Source organism: Gymnoscopelus braueri (genome assembly GCF_963280865.1).
Source record: "Gymnoscopelus braueri genome assembly, chromosome: 8".
NCBI lineage: Eukaryota > Metazoa > Chordata > Actinopteri > Myctophiformes > Myctophidae > Gymnoscopelus > Gymnoscopelus braueri.
In genome coordinates, this window is record NC_137609.1 from 25935384 (window position 1) to 25960903 (window position 25520).

General features: G+C 40.9%; 1 protein-coding gene across 1 annotated transcript in view; it reads left to right on the forward strand.

The window, feature by feature from the left end:
• Positions 1 to 920: 920 nt before the first annotated feature.
• The window catches only part of gria3a (glutamate receptor, ionotropic, AMPA 3a), an 84314-nt gene continuing 59714 nt past the window's right edge, over positions 921 to 25520 (forward strand). The window contains exons 1-3 of the mRNA XM_080435313.1: positions 921 to 1196; positions 1636 to 1794; positions 17419 to 17658. Coding sequence (XP_080291439.1) covers positions 1109 to 1196; positions 1636 to 1794; positions 17419 to 17658 — 487 coding nt within the window. The 5' untranslated portion in view covers positions 921 to 1108. The remainder of the gene's footprint in view (positions 1197 to 1635; positions 1795 to 17418; positions 17659 to 25520) is intronic.

Consider the following 25520-nt stretch of genomic DNA (forward strand, 5'->3'; position numbering starts at 1 on the left):
GAAGCTTTGATTTCAGCCCCTCCACACAGACCACAGAAAACAGCCATGTCTAACAAAACGTGTATACAGAGATTGCACCAGCCTTTATTTGACATGGGAAAGAGGAGTGATAAAAGGCCTGGGAGGGTAATAAGATTGTGCTGATTGGTCAGCTGCCTTATAACTTCTTGGGCTGATATGGCAGCTGGCCAATCAATGCTTGTTAAGGCGTATCTTCCAGAGGAATGACCAGTCAGTGCAGAATGAGGCAGAGATGTTTTCTGTTGGACTTTCTGAGTTGTGTTTCCGATTTACAAGCAACAAGTTTCAGAATGCTACTCATTATTGTATCTTTAAACATGGATGAAAATCTGCTGCCATACATGATACTGTAGCTAAGGAAGGTTTGGTCATATACAGTTGAGAAGACACTGTGTGTGTATATTATATATATATGTGTGTGTGTGTGTGTGTGTGTGTGTGTGTGTGTGTGTGTGTGTGTGTGTGTGTGTGTGTGTGTGTGTGTGTGTGTGTGTGTGTGTGTGTATAGCCTATAGGCTATTGTGCTGTTTCAAATGGGGTTGAAATTGTTTATTAGAGTTATAATTCATAAGAATAATGGGCTGGATGTGATGGTTTATTAATTTATGATCTGATACGGGCCAAAAAAACGTAACCAAAATGTATATAAATCACATAGACTGCATTCACTACTAGGCTACTGCACTATGCCGCCAAACAGTAGACCAGTGGCTGCGCCGTTTCACACACATGCAGCACAACTCTGCAGTGACGTGAGGACGGAGGTTGCTCTTCTAATCCAACGTCAGATCAAGTTTGATAAACGTCCCCATGCATTGCTGGCCCAATTGGATGATCCTCATTCACAATAAGACCAGCTTCTCGCTCCACCACCATCTTTGAGATAAATCAGTGCCTTTTTCTCTTAGCGGCAGATATAATTGGCGGGTGTAGTTGTCATGCATTGACACATTTGCAGTGGGTCGGTGCACACAGTGAGAGAGCGGACACATCTTGAGGAATTTCTTTGGCGCATCAGCCTGTGTTCATGATTTTCCCTGATCTTGATCACGTCCGTCCAAGGAGTTGATTTCAGTTGTCGGAGAAGATGTGGTATCGCGCAAGAGCGACCGTCCTTTTCTTATTGTATTTTTCTGGGAAATCGTTTGCCGGATTTCCAAATCAGATCAATATAGGTAAGTTTACTCTCCTGACTTGCATATATTTTTTATTATAGTCTAAACTGGGTATGTTTGTACAAGTGTCGGTTTCACGTCGCACTGATCACGGTTTATTTGCATAATAATTCTTTGTCAAGTTTACTTACACTGAAAGGTTAGCCTAATACTTCTGCGCTCCTTTGTGGGGTTGGGTAGAAATGGCCCTGAAGTTGAAATAATCAAAAACATAATAATGCATATCGCTACAGAAGTTTTTCAGCCTCTGCAGTGGGGCTGTTAGCTAAGATTGTCTTCACTTGCATGTTTTCTATTATAGCCGCTGACGATACGTATAGGCTAATGTGTTGCATGATCTCAATGAAAAGAAACACAGTGGCATGAAAAAGACAGGTTGTTATTTATCTTAAGCAGCGTAGATTTTGCAATAATTTGTATTGTATTCTTTCATGTACAGGTGGACTCTTCATGCGCTCTACAGTGCAGGAACACAGCGCCTTCAGGTTTGCTGTCCAACTATATAACACAAACCAGAATGTCACGGAGAAACCGTTCCATCTCAATTACAATGTCGACAACCTTGAATCCTCAAACAGTTTTTCTGTCACACATGCTTGTGAGTATCATGACACAATTATGCCATTTTTATAAATATGTGTTTTTATTCAATTAACAACTTCATGTAAACCTCTTGTTGCCCCAAACTGTATTAGGGATTCAGCCATAGAGCCAGCTAGCCTACCACACAGACACAGTGTGCTTATTATTATCTAGATTTTTCTGAAGTTGATTGCTGTTTTTCTTTTTCTGTATTTTGTTTTAAACTAAGGGCCTATTGTGAAGGTTGTCCTATGTTTTTGACTTGTGAAAGTAGCTCTATTTCTGTAAGGTGCAATGCCAGTGTACTTCGTTTTTTAACCAGGGAAATTGATTAAACCGGTCATCAGGGAAGGAGATGGTTCCTTGGATAGTTTCTGTGTAGCAAAAACCACTAGTGTAGTACCATGGATAGTTCCTCTATCAACCCCTCTCTCTCTCTCTCTCTCTCTCTCTCTCTCTCTCTCTCTCATGAACACACACACACGCACACGCACGCACGCACGCACACACACACACACACACACACACACACACACACACACACACACACACACACACACACACACACACACACACACCTGTGGACGGTTTGGGAATGCAAAACTGTCCTCAGAGTGGTTGTTGAATATTTCGAATATTTCACCACTTTCCAAATGGCTGCACATCAGGCACCAGACATAATTCACCATAATTTAGGTGGTGGCTGATGGTAATTTCCCTCCTTGGCAATGAGTGTCCCACTGCCATGGTCATCAAGCAGGAGGAGGGAGTTTATTGCTTTGCTCAAGGACATGTTAGCATGAGTGATTCAGGGTAGGGAAAAAAAATGCTAATATGGTATATGGATCTGCTAAACTTACTAGACACAAACATACATTGCTCCACAGCCAGAGTGTGTCAGCTTCTTCATACAGTTCAAATGATAATGCAGTATGCATAGAGGCTATCTTTTTAGCCTATTTCCATCTTGGTTGTTTATTTTTAAGTTGTTGACTGCTGTTGATAAAAATCAAGAGTGATCTAGATTGTAGACTAAGCAACATATTGTATATTTGTTACTTCACATTTTTCTTCATTGTAATGAAGATTTGATCTGAAGAGGTATGTTAGGTTGTAGCTCAATGTTGCATATTGGCCTAGTTTCCCCCCAGAAGCTAATATATTTTAACTTAACCATGTCAGTGAACATAATTATCATATTTAGGGGGCCAAGCACATAGTGCCGTGGTCCCCTATTGTTTTGCTTGGTTTTATTCTTCCGCAGTTTTTCCGCATAATCGCAGTATTAGCCTAACCATGCAGTCGTTTTTTACGAAACTCAGCAATATGGTAGAGGGCTATGTCAAATGGCGAAGACACGAAACCCACTACCATTGGCCAAAGGGTGGCGCTATAGCAATCAATTGAAAAATGCAAACTTTGAACAGGCATAGCTCATGAACCGTTTGACCGACAGCAATAAAACTTCAATACACATATGCGTCTCCTTATGCGGAACAAATGTGTCACTTTGACCTATGACCTCTGAACTTAAGATCTCCCACCATTTCGAATTATATGAAAAACTGTTAAAATCTATCTCCTCCAGGGATTTTTATTAATGTGCACGAAACGTTCTACACATGAACTTTGGACATTATGTCGACCAAAAATCGTACTGAATTTATTTTTAAGTGAAAAAATTAAGCTTTTATGAGCCAATGAATATTGTAGTTTTATGAAAATTATTCTTCTGCCCCTAGCTGCATGAATGCAGAGTCACATTTTTATTAAACTTTGCAGTATGGGAGAGAGGGTCATTCCAAATAGCGCTGAAACCAATCTTTCTCCAATTGGCCAAAGGGGGGGTGCTATAGCAATCGTTTGAAAATGCAAACTTTGAACAGGCATAAGTCATGCCTCGTTTGGCCTAAAGCCATGCAACTTGCTTACACATGTGCCTTGAATCACGAGGAACACATGCATCTGTCTCTTTGACCAGTAAGCTCCGCTCTTAGATTTTCCGCCATTTTGAAAAACACTTAAATCCTTACACCGCCTGGGATTTTTGAGTGATTTGAGTGAAACGTTCTACACACAATATATGGATGATCAAAAATCCCAGTTGAAGAGAAGTTTGTATGTGAAAAAATGAAGCCTCCAGGGGCCAATGAATATTGTATAGTAAAGAGACTACAATACCCAGAATCCCTCAGTATACTGCTAAGCTGTTTCCAATGTTCATTTTATAGCTGCATAGGTTCCTCTTCTCTCTTCACAGTTTGGGGGTAGCAGTAGTTCAGGTGATAGCGTCACTGTCTGTAGGTCACAAGGTCCCCGCTTCGAGCCTTACCTTATGCAGGCTCGTTTAAATTGCCACACACAAAACTTGACCGTATTAATTAATGCATGCACACTTTTTAAAGATAACATGAAATGCTACTTTGAGGGTATTTATTTTAAATGTATGACATATTTCCTTGTGAAAATAGCCAATCTACAAGCTCACAACCTTTCGTATAGCAGCGCGTTGTGAGCTTGTAGAGCAGCTATTTTCACTAGTTTTGTTTCCAAGGAGACATCAAATTTCTGTATTGGTAAATGGTTTGTGAACCACTAGAGTAGTGTTAGTGACTGTGTTAGAGTCAACAGAGACCATCAGGGTGGCCAAAGCTCTAGCTAAATTTGTAGTGTGGCAGCCTGTGAGTCAGAAGGTCAAGCGTTTGACTCCTATCCCCGGCCATGGGTTGAGGTGTCCATGAGTGGGATTCTTATCCCCTAATTGCTCCCCTGTGCTAAATATGACCACATCAGCTGGGTCAAGCTGAAAAGTAGTTTCCCCTGTTGGAATAATTTAAGGTCTTTATTATTATTATTATAAACATCACCATGACCTTCAATATTGACCTGTGAAAACAAAATGGCGGTGCTGTGTAGCTTATTTTATATTTTAGCCTTAAAGTTAACTTCTTACAGTGGTAGAGTGCTCAGCTGTTTAGAATGCTCATTTGTTAAATGTACAGGCTCCTTTATCTCAAGTTCAATCCATTCTGTTTCTATGGCTTGTTGCATATATTCCATTTTCCACATTTCCTGTTGCATTCCTTGGCCCCTGTATCGCTGTATATTATTAATTATTATTATAAATATTGTCTGAAGAGGTTATTTGGCATCATTATTCCAGTCACTACTTGCTCAAGAGTGTTTGTCAGTAGTTGTTGAGGGAGTGAAGAGTGTTAAGGCCAAATCAGGGCTACAGCAGTAACTCAAGTCCAAGCCCCTCTAATGCGCGCGCGTTAGAAGGGCGCGCACACACACACACACACACACACACACATACACACACACACACACACACACACACACACACACACACACACACACACACACACACACACACACACACACACACACATATATATATAAAACATCTATGCTGTCAGTACTATGATGTCAGTACTGACTTGTCTATATGTATCTGTACATTGCCCGGGTTATTTTGCATGCGTGAAACAGGCTCAACGTACTTGGAGGCCAGTCTATTTAGTTAGTCATCTATGACATCTTTACGGTGATGTAACGTAATATTTCTTTTTCAAATGACATTGCTGTCATAGCTTAGTTTAGAAAAAATAGTGTTCTTGTCTTCCTTAATCACCATCCCAAAAATAGTTGAGTTTACAAATCCAGCATACTTTCAATCTTTGTGTGTTTCAGACTTTGAGTTCTACCTTTAATCTACATTAGTTCAAGAAAACGCTTCTTTAGGAACATAATTGAAGTCCTTCCCATGTGCCAGATTACAAATCGCCATGGGTATAGTGCAATCATATTTGCAAAAACCCATACCTGTCACAAGTTAATTCCTTAGAGTGCTACTGTACCTGCTGCAGTTTGAACCGCTAGAGGGAACACTGAGCTATTATCTTTTTATTAGAAAAGTAATTCAATTTTAACACAGAGGTTTAGAATACCACCAGTAGTCAACAAATTAATTGGGAAAAGCAATTTCATTGTCAATCCTGGGGACTTGAACATGTGGATTGTGGATGTACAGTATAGTGAGTATCACAAGGATCAGAAGGTCTTTGAAACTAACTTTTTGCTGTAGGATAAGAAATTGCGGTATTTTATTTCTTGCTAAGTCAGAGTTTATCGTGGCCAGAAATGCATCTCCCATCTAAGCTAGATGCATTACAATTGAAAGAGCTCAACCATCTCACTATTACCCCGTTTTCACATAGCCAAAGTGCAGGAAGTGTCCCCGTTATGACATGTTTTTGACTAACGGTTGTTAAGCCAAATATTGCTTAAAAAATTTAACTAACCAAATATTTTTTTTAATTTGGTCCACAATTCATAATGCCCTAAATCAGTGGTTCTCAACCTTTTTTTGGATCAGGGCCCACTTGAAAATCTTGAAAGTGTAGATTTAAAGAACTTTCGGCTGCCGTATTAAGAGGTCAGATGGGTGGGCCGCGTGTATTTTAATGATCAATCCACCAATTGTGTTCTGGCTTGGATCAATGGAGCGTAGCATACTTCCAATGTATCTGTATCACAATGAAAACTCATATTTCAAGGTTTTACAGAAAGAAAAAAAATACCATGACATCTTCTTACATTCTGTATTCTGTCATAAACTCTTGTGTTTTGCCAATTATTTGGGGGCCCACTTGCAATGTCATCACGGCCCACCAGTGGACCCCGCCCATAGAGTTAAAAATAATAGAGAGGGCACCAGAAATCTCCTCCCATCCACTTGCATTGAGTTGCTCACCCAGCGCATGGGCCTAAATCACCCCTTCTGGGTTGGAAATTTGGTAGGCGCGGCCTATTATGGGCCCAATTCATCACAGATGTGACGCGTTTTGCATCACAGAAGCGCGCAGCCCCGTGCGCACGCTCGTGAGTCGAGCCCATTGGTCGAAACCGTTTTCGCTCGTTCATGTTGAGGCCCCAGGCCTGCAGTACCATGAATGGCCAGCATGTCCATTTGGCTTCAATGAAACCACTGGGTTCTGGGGACTTGACCCCGCCCCACAGGTTGAGAACCACTGCCCTAAACCTAAATGATGATCTAGTGATCTGAATATGACACGTTGCTGTTTAACTCTTAAGTTCACTGCATGTCTCATTCTATGGATTGGAACATCCAGCTTTGACAGTGGAGCTCCTGAGCAGAGGATGGACCTTTCATTAACCCATTCAATCCGGGAAACGCATTTCTGTCATTTTAGGTTTCTTTGGCTATTAGAAAATAGTAGATATACAAGCTCATAGTGCGGCACCAAGTGCCGCGCTATGAGCTTGTAGATCTGCTATTTTAGAAAGATCATGACAATTTGTGCAAATCTCTGAATATATATTCTACAAATGTCTTCTAAATCCTAACAGTTTTTTAAACAACGTATGTTGCTATATCAGTAGTTCTCAAACTTGTTCATGTCAAGGACCCCCAAAATGATATGTATTTGACCGCGGACCCCCATCTCAAAATATTTTGTTCCAGGGACCCCCCCCCCCCAGAAGCAAAGATTTGAGTTACAAATGTTCGCTTAAAAAAATGCATATTCAAAGATTTTCACAATTTTTCTAAATGTTTCAAAAAATAGCAGATCTACAAGCTCATAGCGCTGCGCCAAGTGCCGCGCTATGAGCTTTTTGAATAGCCAAAGAAATCTGAAATGACAGAGATGCGTTCCCCGGACTGAATGGGTCAAACGATTTCCTCTTTGTCTCCAACAACAGAAAGCAGAGCATACATCAATCATTTGAAAGACAGGAAGTCATAATGTATTCAACCAACTTTTTCATTTATGTCTAGCGTAGCCCGTATGGATTGTGAGCAGAGTAAAGGAGGACACCACATACTCTCCTCTGATTGGGTGACTATGTAACGATTGTTGCAGATCCCTGATGGCATTGACTGCGATATTGACAGCAATGGGTCAATAGCAGGAAGGACTCGGTCCGGCAGTGAAGTGTGCCGTTCCTGTTCGTTTGAGTATGGACAAAATCATCTATACCTCACTAAATGCAAATGTATACTTTATTCCAGAGCTTGTCATACTGTAACTACGATACAGTGATCTTTAAATTACAAAGGGCAACAAAATGTCAAATAGCGGAGATTACACATGGCTTGAGTCATTGTATTATATTTGTTCATTGCAAATAGAATGCTTAGGCTAATTGTATTGTAGAGCATACTCCTTCCCTGCCTTGGTCAAAGACGGCTGATTGTGTTGTTCACTACAGTATGTCACCAATCTGTGACTCAACTGGAACTACTGTACATGGGTTGATGTGAGACACCTTGCCCCAGGCTAGGAGGGTTTGTGCGCATAGATGCAGAGATGGGAAGGTCGTAATGTCGTCCATTAAGGCTGGGGTCAAAACAGGGGAGAGTGGGTGGAGAAAAAGGCTCCAGCCACAGTCCTTCGACTGGACTGACTATTAATCTAGTCAGTGTGGAATTAAGCTGAGGCGTTGTTCTATTAAAAGTTTCAAATTGAAGTAATGACAGGCAATGGAAAATGAATAAGATTGTATTGGCAATTTCACAGCTTGTACAAAATCCATTAAGTGTTTTTTTCCGGTAGACCTGTGGTTATTATACGTAATTCGTTTAGGCATTCAGATGTGTAAGTGTTGAAAAAATCTACCCATTACATGTTGGATAAATTGAAGAAGAATTAGCAAATGCGTTATGGTCTCATAACACTGCACTGTGCAATGTACTGTAGCAGTATATTGACAGTGTAGCAGAGATGCTTTATCACAGAGCGGTACAGGCATTCTCAAAAACCACATAATGCATTTTCTTACTGACCTGACCTCTTATACTGTGTTTTACATAGCTAACAACAACATTGCTCATCACAGAAATAGATGTCCCTTTCCTCAAATTTCATTATAACGCGTTTTCAAGCTAGTTTCCAGTTTCTCTTGAGGCACAGCAAAGCTCCAGTATTACTTTAATACCACACTGGAGAGAGCGCTGAACATTTTCCAGCACCACTGATTAACTGTCGCTTGGTTGGAACAGAGACATCTATGCTCAGTGTGTGACGGCTTATGAAATTGTACCACTGCTGTTAAGCTGCCTCAGGGTTCAACTGTGGGCCTTTCCAAGATTGCTGTTGTACACTGTTTGATATTTGAATTTCACCTCTCAAGTCAACCAGGGGTTTCGCAAGGCCAAGACTTCTGTCAATACCCTGATAATGAATGTGTCACCATGGTCAGAACATGAATATTGGTCCTATGACTACACAATGAAGCTCCAAGATGTGGTACAAAAGTTAACAACACCCGCGGTGCAGCCGGCTTTGTCGGGCGTCTATGCGAACACACGTATGTTGGCCCGTGTTCGGGGGAGGGAAGCCGGGTCGGGGAGGGGGATATTGGTCATTGCATGTGTTCCTACGGGCTGGGACTGTCAGCAGGGAGTGTTGGGCAGGAGGAGTAGGACGAAGGATCTATGTCCTCCCGGTGGGGTCTCCTCACTGCCAGGTGAGTAGTAGGATAAAACAGCAGTGACATGACAACACAGAATAATTGGCATAAAGAAATTGTGGAGAAAAAGGCAGTACAAAATGATTGGCTACTCTAAATTAAAAAATTAAAAAAAGATAACACACAGGGAGATAATGGGATACGTTTAGGGCTAAGGCACCACTAGTAATGTCCAATGAAGTAATCACAAGATGATAGCATCCCAGAATATTTGAAAACATGCCAACATGTCTCCACGATTACACGATGCACATTCATGCACAGTGTCTTTTCCGTACAAAGATAATACAAAACCCATCCTCAGACTCGCTGGCTTTAAACCTGCTTGCACTGTGCTCTGTTCTGAATGTAGTCAGTCTGAACATAGAATCAAATTAAGGAAGCTTTCAAGAAAGCAGGATTGGATTCTCACTGCTCGCGTGGAAGAGTAAGTGGTGTGGGGGTCTTTGGCCCACTTGAAGACAGCTTGAAATAGCCTCTGTTCTTTAAGGCATTAACGTGGCCTGATGTTTACAGTGTGACTTGCGTTAGTGTTACTGTTATTTGAATTTTCCAAATAGAATCTTTGCTTTTCGGGATTTAGTTTGTTCCTAAGGATTGTCGGTCCATGTCACATTCACGAGACCACACGAATGGCTTAGAATATTTTGGGGAGAAAATCCTGTTTCTATCTAAACTATCATAGTGCCAATTAAAGAAGAGGCTGTTAGAAATCACTTGAAGTAACCGCAGACACTGGTGTTGTTCAGTCAAAAATAGCCACATGTATGTACAGTACAGTGTGTGTCAACTATTATGTCAGAAGAGGACATCTTGTTATTTCTCACTTAACCCATCCCCACCTCTTCTAGGCTGTCCAGGCAGCAGTGCTGTGGATAATGATGCTGTAAAATGGCAGAACTGTGCTTTAGTTGTGTTGGTTACAGTAGCTAGTGGGATGTGCCGTGCCCCCATAATACTGCATCAGAAAGTGCTTACATGTCAGAGCGACAGTGATCATTACTGACAAGCCACAATGATGGCAGTGAGGCACAATATTCCTGTCTTACACAACACTCTTAATCATGTGCCCCACAAAGCAGCACTGCCTCTGAAAGCTGCTACAATTCACTAAATGTTTCCTAAACATTATTTGAGGACAAGCTATGAACTACATAGACTAATAATAAGAAGGTCAACCATGCCGGCGATGCACTGAATAATTTGGAGTTGCAGCTTTTCAAAGACTTGCATGCACTTCCTACTTAAGTCCACTTCATAATTGTATTATGAATTGTATTATTATTCTTATATACATAAAGGTGATTACTATCTAGATGTTGTTTTACAATATTTTGTCTAAATGTATGTAACTATTTGTGATATAGAAACCGCTTACACTGTACTGTAAATATGTGCTTGCATGTGCTTCATATAAAATGTGCACAATGGTACTTTACATGGCACAATAATGGAATGTATGATGAATGTAAGGATTACTGAACTGTGATGATGTCATGAACGTAGCAAGTACAACTCCAGGTGAAGTTTTCTTGTTATATTTCAAGGCTGTAATATGCAACTCAAGCAAGGAAATGTCACCATCATGACTTTGCTGCTACTATTTTGCATGCCAAATGATTTAATCTATCACTTTCCTCAAAAGCCCCACGTATCATCTTTTCATTTTGGTATGAGTTGTTTACAGTACACATGACAGTATGATCACTTTCCACTGTCACGTTTCTGCTGCAGAGCATACAAAATTCACTTACTTGAAGAACATGACTGTATAGAGCATGCTCTATTCCCCTGCCTCTTGTTAAAATGGTCTGGGGCTCTTGTTCCTGCAGCATGCAAAGCATGTGTAGGTGGAATTTACCAGCGCTTCTGCACAGCCCTGGTGAAATTTCCATATAAGAGTCTACTGGCCCTGTCTGTCTTTCACTGCTGCTGGTTTCCTCCTACGATGTTGTTTTAGTACAGTATGTGTGGGCTGCATGATACAACAAGTGGTTCTCAGATTAGGGACAATCCAACTTAGCAGGAGATGATTTTAAATAAGCAGCCTCACCATTTAAGCATGATTAACCGAGTTTAGTAAATGGAGGAACCTACATGTTTCTTACATCTATATGTAACCATGAATCATGATACCTGAGGAGAAATGCCCACTCAACCTTCAGTGCGAATAATGCATTCCCTGGGCTCTCTCTTTATTTGCTCAACTGTGAGCGTAATTAAACATCCCCGACAGTAGTTCTTCAGAAAACATCCAGAAATACCTATGCTTGCTTAACAACAGACAGTTTATTTATACAGTATGTTTTTCAGCTTCAGATAGTGTTTTGTCTCACTAGGTAATTTTATCAGGGTTTTATGGTACGGTTGACCAGCAGCAATTCATCTAACACAACTGATAAATAAGACTGTACATCCTCCTATGCATTTGGTTTAGTATAGAATTTTCAGGGCCAATTTTTTTTAAATGTCAGCTCATGCTGAAAATGATGATTAATTAACGACCGATTCACATTCAAACTCAGCGTGCGTATCGCCGAGCACCGAGGGTGTGATCCACCGGTTGTCCCAAAAATATTGATAAATCCGCAAATACCCATAATGGAATACCATGATATCATCATCAATATGAAGTCATAGTACTGCCATATGGCCATAAAAGGGACACAGATAGACGGGTGCAGCAAGTAAAACGAGTATTGCATAACCAGAGGGGCATGCGTTCCCAAGTTAAATTGTTCCCGATTTAAGTACTTCCGAAGTAGGCTGGTGGTGGTGGTCTGGTCATTATAATTCCACAGTTTGGCCCCCTAGAGGCCATGCTGCTCCTTACACCCACCTGGAGAAAAGTAGTTGTGTGATGTATGTGAAATTAAACACAATAGCAAAAGCTGCAAAGTTTCTGTAAAACAAAACACAAGGCAAGAGACAAGTATTAGCTAAAACGGTTCATACTGTCTGCAGAACATTAAAATTCGATTTGATGGTTAAGCCACAGAGGAGAGAGAATCCTTCAAAGAGTAATGCAGCTGTTGCCGCTGTTGTCAGCCAAACCTGCCCATTAAACTGTGTGTTGTGTTCAAACCACCCTCTATGAAAATTATGGCAAATTGATCCTTCTGCACGGAAAATCCGCTGGGTAGAACTTTCCAGAGAGCATTTTGTGTCTCATGTACTCAGTCCTCCTCTTTCACTCAACATCATATCAGACCCTCAGACATCCCCATGTTTCTGGGATCAGCCTCGACACTTTGCCCCGGTGAACATGCCTTGCCTCTCCACCTAGATGGCCACTTTACTGAGATCAACTCGAGGCTTACTGCTCTCAATACCTCCAAAGTAGCTCAGAGGACTAGGTTTTTAACACAGCTATAGAAAAACAACCCCCCCCAGTAGGTAACAGTGCACACATTAGCAGATTATATGTTAATGTCCCAGAGAGATATGCCACTGTCCTCACAGTGCACAAACACAATGATATTGCACACTCCCTCTGTGCTCCTAGTTCTCAGTGACTCCTTTCCGTTCCTCCATCATATATTTATAAGTTCTCTGTGCAAGGTGTTCACCTCTGTATTACCTCTGTCTTCCTCCAGTTCAGACCCCTCTGACAGTACTTCTTGCCTTCTTATATATGGTTCTCAGCAGTGGTGTAAAATAACTAAGTACATTTGCTCAAGTACTGTACTTACGTAAGTACACTTTTGAGGATTTTTGGGCGGTGCAACCGCCCCTATATGTGAGGACATCGACATTCGCTGCACTGTGATTGGCCACCATTGTACCCCCCTACACCCCTAACCCCTACACATTCAATGCAAATCACTGGCCACCATTGTACCCCCCTAACCCTGCACCGTGATTGGCCACCATTGTACACCCCTAACCCCTACACATTCAATGCTAGCTGTAATATGATTGGCTGACTTTATTGGCTGACTCTATTCAGGACTGTGATTGGCTAGTGAAACACATGACACATGTGCATAGCCCTATAAATAGGACCATGCACTTAAAAAGAACACATTTATGTTTTTTTTAAGTGAATCACCCATTGTGGACCAACCATTGTTTATTTATTGTTTATTGTTAATAAATAGCACCACCCACTTCAGAAATATAACCTTTCTTTAAGTGAACTTCCATCACTGTGATGACCACTGTGACCACACCGCCCACTTCACACTGGGTGTGATTTTTTACTTTACTGGAGTATTTCCCATTTTCAATACTTTTACTTCTACTCATTTCAGAGGCAAATATTGTACTTTTACTCCACTACAATTATTTAAAAACTTTAGTTACTAGTTACTTTTCAGATATAAATTATGATATTATAAAACATACATTAACCACTTTAGCCCTATTTTATACATAGGCTATTTGAAAATAGCCGATCTATAAGCTCACAACGCGTCGCATCGCGACGCGTTGTGATTTTGTAGATCTGCTATTTTCAAATATTTTAGTACTTTTACTTTTGGTACTTTAAGTACATTTTGATACCAATACTTTTGTACTTTTCTCAAGTAAATTTTGAATTCCAGACTTTTACTTGTAACAGAGTATTTATATATTGCAGTATTGATACTTTTACTTAAGTAATATACTTTTTCCACCACTGGTCACATGAATAACGATAGATTTTCTGACTTGCCTGTGGTGTTACCTTTTTAGACAAGGACAGAATTAGACTCAGAATCAGCTTTATTTGACACATCCCAGGTTTACAGGCGTAAAGAAGTGGGTGAAATAATTTTTTTCCGTGCGTGCGTGCATCGCTTTGTTGTATTTCCGGGAGAAGAGGGAGGATAGAGCTGAAGTGAGAGCAGAAGGGAACGAGATAGAATCAGGTTAAACAAAACGAATAAAGATGTATACAGATAGCATATGTGATAGCAGGCATATGATGGTTAGAAGAACATTAGCATAATATGCAGGTGTGTACATGTATGTTCTTTTAGAAACAGCTGCTACCAGGTTGGGTGGGGTGTGTGTGTGTGTGTGTGTGTGTGTGTGTGTGTGTGTGTGTGTGTGTGTGTGTGTGTGTGTGTGTGTGTGTGTGTGTGTGTGTGTGTGTGTGTGGGGGGGTGTGTGTGTGTGTGTGTGTGTGTGTGTGTGTGTGTGTGTTTCCTTCACTCCATTGCCTTCAGCAGTAGAGCTTTGAGAGTTCACTTTGTAGACTGGGCGACATGGTGCACACTGACTGTACAGTACATGCAGGTCCTTCCCTCATATCTCTGAGTTGTGCAATATGCTCACACAACCAGATGCCTGTATGTATGGGATTAACCCTCTGATTTCAAAATCTCTATGTTTTCTTGAGTGTCAGGGCTGCTGGGGCCGCTGCATCCACCCATTAAGTTTAACGAGGTGTCAAGAGCAGGAGTGAAACATGGAGAGAGGGAAGTGAGAGAGAGAGAGAGAGAGGGAGGGTACTGTCTGTGCTACCGATGTCTGTCACAAAGGCAGGTCTGATGGAGAGGGTGTTAATTAGATCGGGAAGTGTAAGAATGATGTTAGATGCTTAAGATAAAGCTACTTAAGATAAAGCCATACCAAAAATCATTATACAAAATTGCCTAAAAACATATACTGTACAGTATTTGAAAATATATTTTGGACCATATGGAAATACTTATACAATATATATATTGTGGACAATATATATTTTCTCCCATAAATCTTCCCCAAAATATTTGGCCATTTATTAGGCTATAATATAGCCTAGTATATTTTTGATATGTTAAAACAAGGGGAGGTGAAGTAAAAGGCTTGTTTTCATGCGTGTATGCCTGGGTTAGAGCTCTGAACAAAGGTGCACATACAGTACAGTACTGCACTGCAGCGTAACGGCCCATGGTTTTGATTCTCACATACAGTTTAATAAACGTGCTTCCCTATTACAGGCCATGTGCAGACAGGTTTTGTTTACCAGTGCTGCTTCATGAGCCCAGATGTATGATTTTATTAGTCCAGTAGGAGAACAGGCTGCCTATTTAACCATGACAAACCAAAGCTGCTGTTGCCCATTTTCAGCATATAATTGGTTAGGGAGAGCCATGCAGCTTTCTTTATTATGACCCCTTCTGGATACCATGAGATATTTATTGGGGAAAACAATCATGGCTGTGCCATGTAAGTGAATCTGGGACAGGATGGCTCCAACAGTGAATGGTAATTCATCTGCTGTGACATTTTCTAAAATTCCTGGCTCTCAAGCCTCCTCAATGGGGACGGCGTGAAATGGAGAGTTTGATACATTCAATTTAAAATCCTACATGTCTTGAAAATGACATTAATCAAGCCATATGAATAATGATGTTGAATAATTAAATAGCAGTAGATTCTAGACAATGTGTGCCCATGGACCATCTTCTATCTCTGATTATAGCAAGTAGATACAATTCTTCAATTATTTTCTTGCAGGTGTCATCATTGCATCAGATTTGCCTGTCCCCTCCCAACACACAACAATTAAAAGACCATACTGTACCATTGTTAATAATGTCAATATTGTCATTGTCTATATCACAGTATATCGCACATTAACATAGACAATTGTTTTACATTTATGGCAAAACAATTCCATCTGTGTGGACTTTATGGCATTTGTAAGTTGATTTTCAAATTCCAATGGTTTCCTCGAAAATCAAGTAAACCACGGTATACTTGGCTGCCAGTAATGTCAAGTATACCGTGAGTAATAGTCAATTGTCTAAACATTCTAGACTACCATTATTTAATATCATGTGTTCACGTATCATGTGTCTACATGGCATAGTGAAGTGGAACAGGCTTTGCTGTTGCTGAATAACATGCAGTGTTGAACCCCAAAATCATGAGATCACAGAGTCATCTTTTCTCTTTGTTTCCAGCCTTTATCCACATGAACCCTCGCAAAGTATATCGAGTTTAAATGGTTACAATAGCCAAGGGTTTCCTATATATTACCTCAAGATTCATTGGCTGTAATTCCTTTAGAATGCACTCATCACTGAACAAGTGATGAGGTACACTGAAACAGTGTGACACACCGACTATTGATGTCAGGGAGCAGCCAGATGGTCAGAGGTAGTGGCCCCTGGGCTGGGTTCACTGGGTTCACCAACTTGTACCTCAGAACTTACTGCTGCCATTAAAGATGAGCAAGGAAAACCAGAGCCAGGCAATTTGTACAATTTATTATGTACAAATAAAATAAAAGATACTTACACCAATACTTGTTAGACCAAATGTCTAATGCGTGGTTATAGCCAAAGCTCATTGCCATCAGCCCACAGATGGCAATAGATAAGGCTTGTTGTAAATCTATTCGTTTATAGTGTAGCACTAGTAGCACAGCCCTGCGCTAAATGGACGAAATAAATAAATAACGCTTGCACACTTGTGTTTCAGGGTATTTGTCCATTAAGAGCTGTGGCCAATGCACTGATTCCCCCCATTATTTCTAGTTGATTAGCCGAGCAGTTGCATCTAGTCCAAGGGGAAGTGAAGGGCACCGCCAGAGCATTGCCACAGAGAGCAGCACTTGCCACTTAACTCGGCACAAACACTGTTCAGCGGCATGCCATCAGCATAGCAACATCAGGGACCACATGTGGTCCCCAGGGGCTCCGCCAGGGTCCCTGGGGTGCCACAGGCGCACCGTTGCTCCAATCCACACCAGACTTGGCACAAACACTGTTTTTTGCACACATATGGGGCACTATAGCAGCGTTACAGCAGTTACACATCAAATGGCCATAACTCGTGACCATTACTTTGATCAGCGAAATATAGGGCTGGGTTAGGGTTAGGGTTAAGGCTGCACAACGGCCTGAAAGTCTAGTTTATTGAAATGTACTTTGATTCATTGCATTTGAAGCCATTATAAATTCTCTCACCTCTCGATCTCACATGCATAATTTTACTGTGTTTCCATCGATTGTTGGCGCCCAGTACATAATGGTATTTTTAAGCATTAAATATAATCAAAATTCAACAAATTTACAAACATGAACCCTGGCAGTGGGCTTGTTTGTGACTTCTTCCAGCGACTAATTGAAGTCAAATGACCTTAAGGGGTTGTATGTTGTCGTGACTGTCCCTGACCTGGAGACTGATCTCTCTCTTTCTCTCTCTCTTTCTCTGTTGCCAGTCTGCTCCCAGTTCTCACGAGGAGTATATGCCATCTTTGGCTTTTACGACAAGAAGTCCATGAACACGCTGACCTCTTTCTGCGGGGCTCTGCACACCTCCTTCATCACGCCCAGCTTCCCCACCGACACTGACGTGCAGTTTGTCATCCAGATGAGGCCCGGTTTGCGATTAGCCGTCCTCAGCCTCATGGCCCACTACAAGTGGGAGAGGTTTGTGTACCTCTACGATACGGAGCGAGGTAAGAGCGTTTATACTTTGTCATAAGATGGTGTTGTACAAAATTGTGAAATTAGCTGATTTAAAAGTGTGTGAGCTTGTAGATCTGCTATTTTCACTATTTTTGAACATTTCTGAAAATGCTGACCTATAATGACATGGCCAAAACACAGACACCAGATTGAAAGTGGCTACTCGACTCTCACTTCTAGAGTTCGGGCCACTTTGCGTTTGCAGCCCTCACACAGGTCATATATGGAGTACCCTGAGGTCATCAGTATATGCCCATATATGGCCATACCCATATATTGAGATCTCTGTATCTCTGGCCCGCTTGGCGCCGCCCGACGACCCATTAGCCAATTTGAATATAGGATATACCATATATATATATAACATTATACTGTATATCTTCACTGTCTGGCAGAAACCTTGTATCTCCATATTTAAATCTACTTTTTCCGTAAATTAATGGCCTACTTCGTCGCAAAAGTAGTGAAAATAGCCAATCTACATGTTTTTTGGGGGTGTTTTTTAAGTGAAAGTGTCTGTCTGTTGGTTTTATAAATATTTAACCAATGATAACTACATATTGGATCCATCGGGAACACAGGTTCTTTCTTCCATTTCCTGAAAAGTAACAGTTTTGGACATACAAGGTTTCCAGACAGCAACGAGTATAAGCATTTTCATGTTTTTATATCTGCCACCCATGTCGAGGATGTCATCAGTGAAAATGGGGACGATGAAAAGTAGTGCATGTTCTCTACCCTTAAATCCCATTCTGTAATATGGAAATCCGTCATCCTTGATCCTCATGCAAAGAGGCCTAATGCCTTGTAATCTATGCCACTGATGATCCTAAATGGCCTCGTCACTGAACGCTGCTTTTACAGCCAGCCTATTGCTCCCTACTTCTGTGGACTTCGTCAGACACAGGTGCTGCTGAGCCTGTGCTGTAGTTTGACTTTGAAGCTCTTCAAATGCTTCTAGTGGTCTGTAATCCCGAACGGTCTCTGACGATCACATAGCTCAAATTGCATTATTATAAAGACAGAGCACAGTATCCTGTGTCTTCTATTATGTTTGATGGCCCACCGCCCTCCTGATGCAGCTCCACTACAGGCAGGTGCAGATCTTCATCATACCCCTGTGAGGGTCAACATCTGGAGAGGCCGAGGGTCAACATCTGGAGAGGCTGCAGTAAGAAGGAACACAAATGACATAACAAGCTGTCCATGTAAATGATGGCCCATAGACAGAGGGAGAGGATGCACGGTTAGCATCAGAATTATACCAGGAAGAAGAGAAGCCTAATTGTTTTAAACAAAAGTATTAATGTTTTAATTAATTAATTTATTAAATTTAGCAAATAATGTTTGAATTAAAATGTTGCAAATGTCTCCATTTGCAACATTGCTCTTATTCTTTATTTTGTTGTCTTCCTAAATCATGCTTGTTGTGTTCGACATTATTCTTGGTTCATGAGCAGAAGGGTCTGCTCCTATAAATTAGATCATATTTTTAATTCACAAAACAACCATCTATAAAAGTAAGAGCTTTGTTTCTTCAGTTCACAGAATATCATTATACTTTATTATTATACTTTATTATTCTACTTCACTGTTCTATCTACTCACTGCTGTCCACACAGGAAGGTGGTTCACATACACTGCCAACCCCTGAGTGTAAATGTAACTCTGAGAGGTAAAGTAACACTCAGGGTTTTACAGTTCATAGACATTAGGCACAGATGTGCTTTCTTTTAAACAGATTTTCTTGATTATTAGTTATTTAATGCTCCATTATTGTGTTGTACACGATTTGTTTCATCTATTGCTTAACCTCATTAAGAAAGTGGCCATTGCTTTCAAAATGGGTGAGCCCTTGGTTCCATTGATCTGGGGCCTGGGCTGCATGTGTGTGTTTCTGTGGCCGGTCCCAGGAGCTGTTAATTGGATGGCTGAGTGTGGTGGAGGAAAAAAAAAAGTGATTACAGAGTTTATTGTCTCTCCTGGGCACAATCAACCTTCCCCATGCACCCCTGATCTAGACTTTATAGCTTTGCTTGACTGAGATTACTTACTTACCGACTGATATGGCCTCTTTCATTTGCTTGCCTGGGCTGGAATGCCACCATCTGCAACACTCTGCCCATTTCCACAGTGGGGCACAGTGTAAACACAGTAGTTTAGGATGGGCTCCCTACCTGCTGCACAGCTCGTGTTTGCTGAGAGCCTAGATGGCCATCGTACTTTATCTGACAATCCTTGGGTCTTCCTTGCATGTCAAGGCTGTAGCGCAATCCAATCACCATTATTCAAAAATGTCAGCTCAATCTTTGGGGGGCGGGAGGCCCTGGGAGGGCGCTGTGGTTTATGTGAGTGTTGACAGATTGAACACAACAACGTTGCTTTGCTGTTGTTGTGATTTATTTGTGGCACTCAACAGGTTAAATATATGCCAGGTTATAATAATTTCCTGGCTTGTCACAGACTGAAATAAGTAGTGAAATTGAAAATCTATTACACTTGCCATGGATTGTAGAATTATAGACTCAGGGCCATAATGTTAAATCCCTTTCTTAACACACACTGCATTGTGTAATATGGATATTTGTCATGGCTCCAAGGCAAAATAGAATGTGGACTTCAATATAAAATAGATATTCAGATCTTGACCTCTATATCTAGACCACATGTGCAATGGCCTCGTTCCCAGCCTTTACTCATCTCAGAGGAGAAAAGCCTGGTCAGGACCCAATGCAGAGTTCATCGTACGTATTTCAGATTTGTAAAGCCTCAACGTCATTTCCTTGGACGGTACTTCCGCCGCCAAATTCAGGTGCAGCATTTGTGACTTATGCAAATTCTCATCACAATGAAAGCTTTTCCAAACAGGTACCATGCTTGCAGGTTCCACATTACAATGGAGCTGTACAGTAACTCACCAAACGAGTCTGCAAAATGAAGAGGATAATCTGAATTCCAGAGAGACATTCATTGTGCTTCTCCCATTTTGTTTTATTGTTCCAGTCATAATCTAGTTCTAGTAGGGTAATTCACAAACGTGTGTGTGCGCGTGCGTGTGCGTGAGCGCGTGTGTGCGTGCGTGCGTGCGAGCGTGCGTGTGTGCGTGCGAGCGTGCGTGCGTGCGTGCATGCGTGAAATAGTGTGTTAGGCATCACATTGTACTGTAATAGCAATATTTTGCCATTATTTCCAGTTAAAGTTTTGGCATCTCACTATACGAACCCATCTCATCTTTACTGTATACTAAAGATAAAGGACACCTGTTCTTGCTTTGCTGCATCCTAATGTAAAAGGCTGCAATCGAACAACTTGAACAAACTGAACCGCCATTCTTTCTCTCCCTTCTCCGAGAGCGAGCCAAGGCGGAGTTGGGGGATCATTTGCATTTGGAGTGGAATCACACTACCCTGCAGTACCCTGTTCAGTTTGGTCTGATTAATTGCACAGTGCTAAATGTCTGCACGTGGCAGCCTGGCGTACAGGTTTATTAACATAGGAGAGAGAGAGAGAGAGAGAGAGAGAGAGAGAGAGAGACTGCTGTGAGTACCTTACTGCACCGAAACTTGGAGATGAACACATACAGTATCAATGAACCCAGTCAGCCCTTGATGTTGATAGACGCTCTTTGATGTCCCAGACCTTATTGTAGGCCCTATAGGGTATGTTGTCTTTCAGGCACACTCTGGAAGTTGCACCAGTGTAACTTGCCTCACCTTTCTGTCTCTCCTTGTTTTGGAAGTTTCTGTTATGAAGGGCATAGCAAGATGCTAAAAGCCAGCACTACTTTGATCTGCAGGAAATACATTATAGAACTTTAGAGAAAAACTTGTCCATGCCAATATGAATTCAAAACCAAAAATGTATCTGGCTCTTGTGAAACCACTTCCTGATGATTGCAATACTGAAAAGAAATAATGAAGGGTGTCATGACTTGTTAAAGTCCCCATGTTATTTGTAATATGTTAGCATGATGCTACAGTATGATAAAGTGCCTTTAGAAAGTCTGGATTGCCTTTGGACAGCACATTAAGCTTAAACAAAGAATAAGAATAAGAATATAAAAGCTAAATTCTGAGAAATGTAAGAAATGATCCAGTTGCTCTACACTTAAGTGATTCAGTTGAAATTGACAGCATACATTTTAGATTCTGTGGCGCTGAAAAAGATAGACCTCTAAATAGAGGGGTCATATAATACACATTATAAAACAGAGGTATAAACTTACATTCAAAGGTTTGAATAACGTTCTTGTTACTAAGAAAGATTGAGGAATGCTGTAATATTGCAATATTACTTCTTATGGTAAATGCTTTAGTTGTTTAATTTTGTCATTTTTATGTATGGTTAAAGTGGGGATGGGGCAGCCGTAGCTCAGTGGGAGGAAACCACCGGTTCGCCTCCCAGCCCCGGTCTATGTGTTGAAGTGTCCCTTAGCAAGACACTTATCTGAGCAGCCATCAGCTGGGTGAAGCTGAAACTGAATTTCCCCCATGGGATTAATAACGGTCTAATTTGCAACGGCGGTGTGCAGATTTGAGCTTGCTTGCCTTTTTTCTGTATTTATTTCCAACTAGGCCATACCGACATTTCCACCCACCGTCCGTCCGGGCTATGGGAACGTGACTGTAACTAGAGTTACAAATAAATAGCTTAAAGGGATAGTTCACCCAAAAAAAATCTTTTTTTCTATCGATTAGTCACCCCATGGAGACTTGAATTCATGGATATTTTTTTGTTTTTGTTGCATTCCTAAGCCAATAATTTGATGACCAGCGGAACGGTAGGCAGCGGTTCCGGTAAGAGATATAAAGGATACTCTGTGTCTCCTACCGGAACCGATGCCGGTCATCAAATTATTGGCTTAGGAATGTGACAAAAACAAAAACATATCCATGAATTCAAGTCTCCATGGGGTGACTAATCTATAGGAAAAAAATCCTTTTGGGGGTGAACTATCCCTTTAAATATAGGGAAGTTAAAAAATAAATGCATATGGCAACGGGCAATGCCAGTGTGCAAGTCAGATCAGTTGGTAAACCCACTGAGGATAAAAAATTGATACAGACGGACGGACAGACAGACTGGTCTTTGTTTTGTTCATTTTATTGTAGGACACAATTCTAACTTATTTCAATAACAGCAACCTGCAGCTATCCACAGTGATCTGTCTACAGTACTTCTTGATTTACAGCCCTAACTGTGTTGTTTTTGGAAAAGGTGAACGCTGTTGTGCAGGTACTGAAGGATGACTTACACTAACTGGTGAAGACAGCAAAGTGTACAGCTGAGGTATTACCTCTCCCTAATTGCATCTGCAAGCTCCCTTCAACCAAACCTCCACTGATTTGTATAGCCTACTCCAGTGTATATCAACCTTTTTTGTGCCAAGGCACACCTGGCATAGCCAAAAGATCCCAGGGCACACCTAGATATACGGTATATATATATATATATATATATATATATATATATATATATATATATATATATATATATATATATATATATATATATATAATTATATATATATATATATACGGTATATATATATACACACACACTAAGGGTGTTTTTTCATTTCATGAAACGATACAAAAGCAAATGCTAACAAATATTTCTGTTTTTGCATTATTCAGACATGCAAACTTGTAGCTTTTCAGCTTCCACTAGCCGTTTTGAATCCTAATAGGGCAATAGTGTGACACCTGACCCGAAAAAAAACAGCATGTTGTCACCCTTTTCACCTCGGGGCTGTTTCTATGCCTGATTATTATTATTGTAAAAAAAAAAAAAAAAAGACTTTTTTTTTTTTTTTTTTTTTTTTCAAAATTATATTTTTTCAAACCTTCTTCAAACGGCGCGGCACACCTCAGCAGTAGCCCCGGCCCAAAATTGGGACGTTTGCCAGGGTTGATATACACTGGCCTACTCCACTCTCTGCCACCGTCAAATGGAGCCCATTTATCCATGCACCGCCACGCATGCAGGGCAGTGTGTTGTGACAACGTGAACTTCTGACTTCCTACATTGCATGGTAGCATTGCACCTTTTCCTGCTGTTGTACCTGATCACAAAATATTAATATCTGAATTATTGATAATAAAGTGCAAATAGGCTAAGCCACAGCTTTTAGAGTTTGGAGTGAAAATTGGAAGCGATTTGCAACGAAGTGAGCTGTTACATAATGGATGGATATAAAACGACATCGAATTTTACCCCTCAGGCTGAAAGAATTGTATTGCTGGTGAATTATAAATTCAGTCCGTCGTAGAACACACAGATAATTGAGGACCATCTGCTAACAGACTCAGCGAAACTGGCTCGCTATCAAGTAATAAAGAAGCCACATTTTCTTTGAGGCAATTTTTAACTCGTCACACAATCTTTCATTTCGGCGAGTCCTCCACTGAATGATGTCACCATTGCATTGGACCAGGCCTCTTGAATTAATTCCATGTATTCCTCCACATGGCAATGCACAGCTAGCATTCAGATCACTGATCTTTGTAAAGTCACTGTTGGAATTGCCTTGGACAGTTTCCATGCATTACACAGCAATTGAATTTACCAATGTATAACTCTGACCCAAATGTCAGAGTTACAAATGTAACCAATTGGGTCCATTTGGCTATATTTGTACAAAATAAACAAATAAATGTAACTGTGTTGCAGAAACCACTATTGTAGTAACCTTGGATAGTAGCAAAAACAGTAGTGTAGTAACCTTGGATAGTTCCTGTGAAGCAGAAACCACTAGTGTAGTACCATGGATAGTTCCCCTATCAACCACTCCCCCCCCCCCCCCTCTCTCTCTCTCGCTCTCATTGTCTCCGCCAGGCCGAAAGGCATGGCGAGAGAGTATGTTTTGCCCCCTGTCCGTCCGTCCGTCCTTCTGTCTGTGACCAGCTAATCTCCCTGGATGCCACATCAGAACCTCTTTCCCACATTTTTTAGATCAGCCTTGTAAAACAATTTTCTTGCTCTTACTCCTTCAGATTCTGTCCAAAAATCACACAAATCGGTACACAGTATCTCTGTAGTCATGTGATCAAGATGGATGTGTCCGATATTTCATATTCCATCCTACTTGGCTAACATTGGCTTCCAAAGTTTGCAGGATAGGTCCGTTTTGAACAAAATTCCTCAAATCATGAACGCAGTGTGCGTTTTCCCTGAAATTTTGCACGCACATTCCCACTAGGCTGAGGAAGAAATGCCACCCTATTCACATTGGCCTGTTATAGCGCCACCAGCAGGTCTAATTTAGCAAACCACATTTTTGGAACAAAATCATGAATGCACTGTCCGATTGCCGTGCAAGGCCTAAGAAGAAATGGCACCCTTTTCACATTGGCCTATTATAGCGCCACCAGGAGGCCATAATAACCTACCTGACCTGGCGGAGACTTGTGCTCCGAGGAGCACTTTTTCTAGTTGTGTGTCTGTTTCCTCATCATATTTTCACTCCTTTATTTATGCAGGGATGGACACTTTTCCTGAATTGTTCATGTGTGTGTGTGTGTGTGTGTGTGTGTGTGTGTGTGTGTGTGTGTGTGTGTGTGTGTGTGTGTGTGTGATATATATATATATATATATATATATATATATATATATATATATATATATATATATATATATATATATATATATATATATATATATATACAAGAGAGAGAGAGAGAGTGCGTTCTGTATTTATACGTGCTATAGCACAGTCATCTAAGTGCCTGCCATGGTGGCAGTAAAGTGAACTGATGGCAGTAAAATGAACATTCTAAAGTGCAGTATAAAAATAATAGCAAAGATCTGAAATGACACTGCAAAATGTGACTGGCATCTGCACTGTAATCCT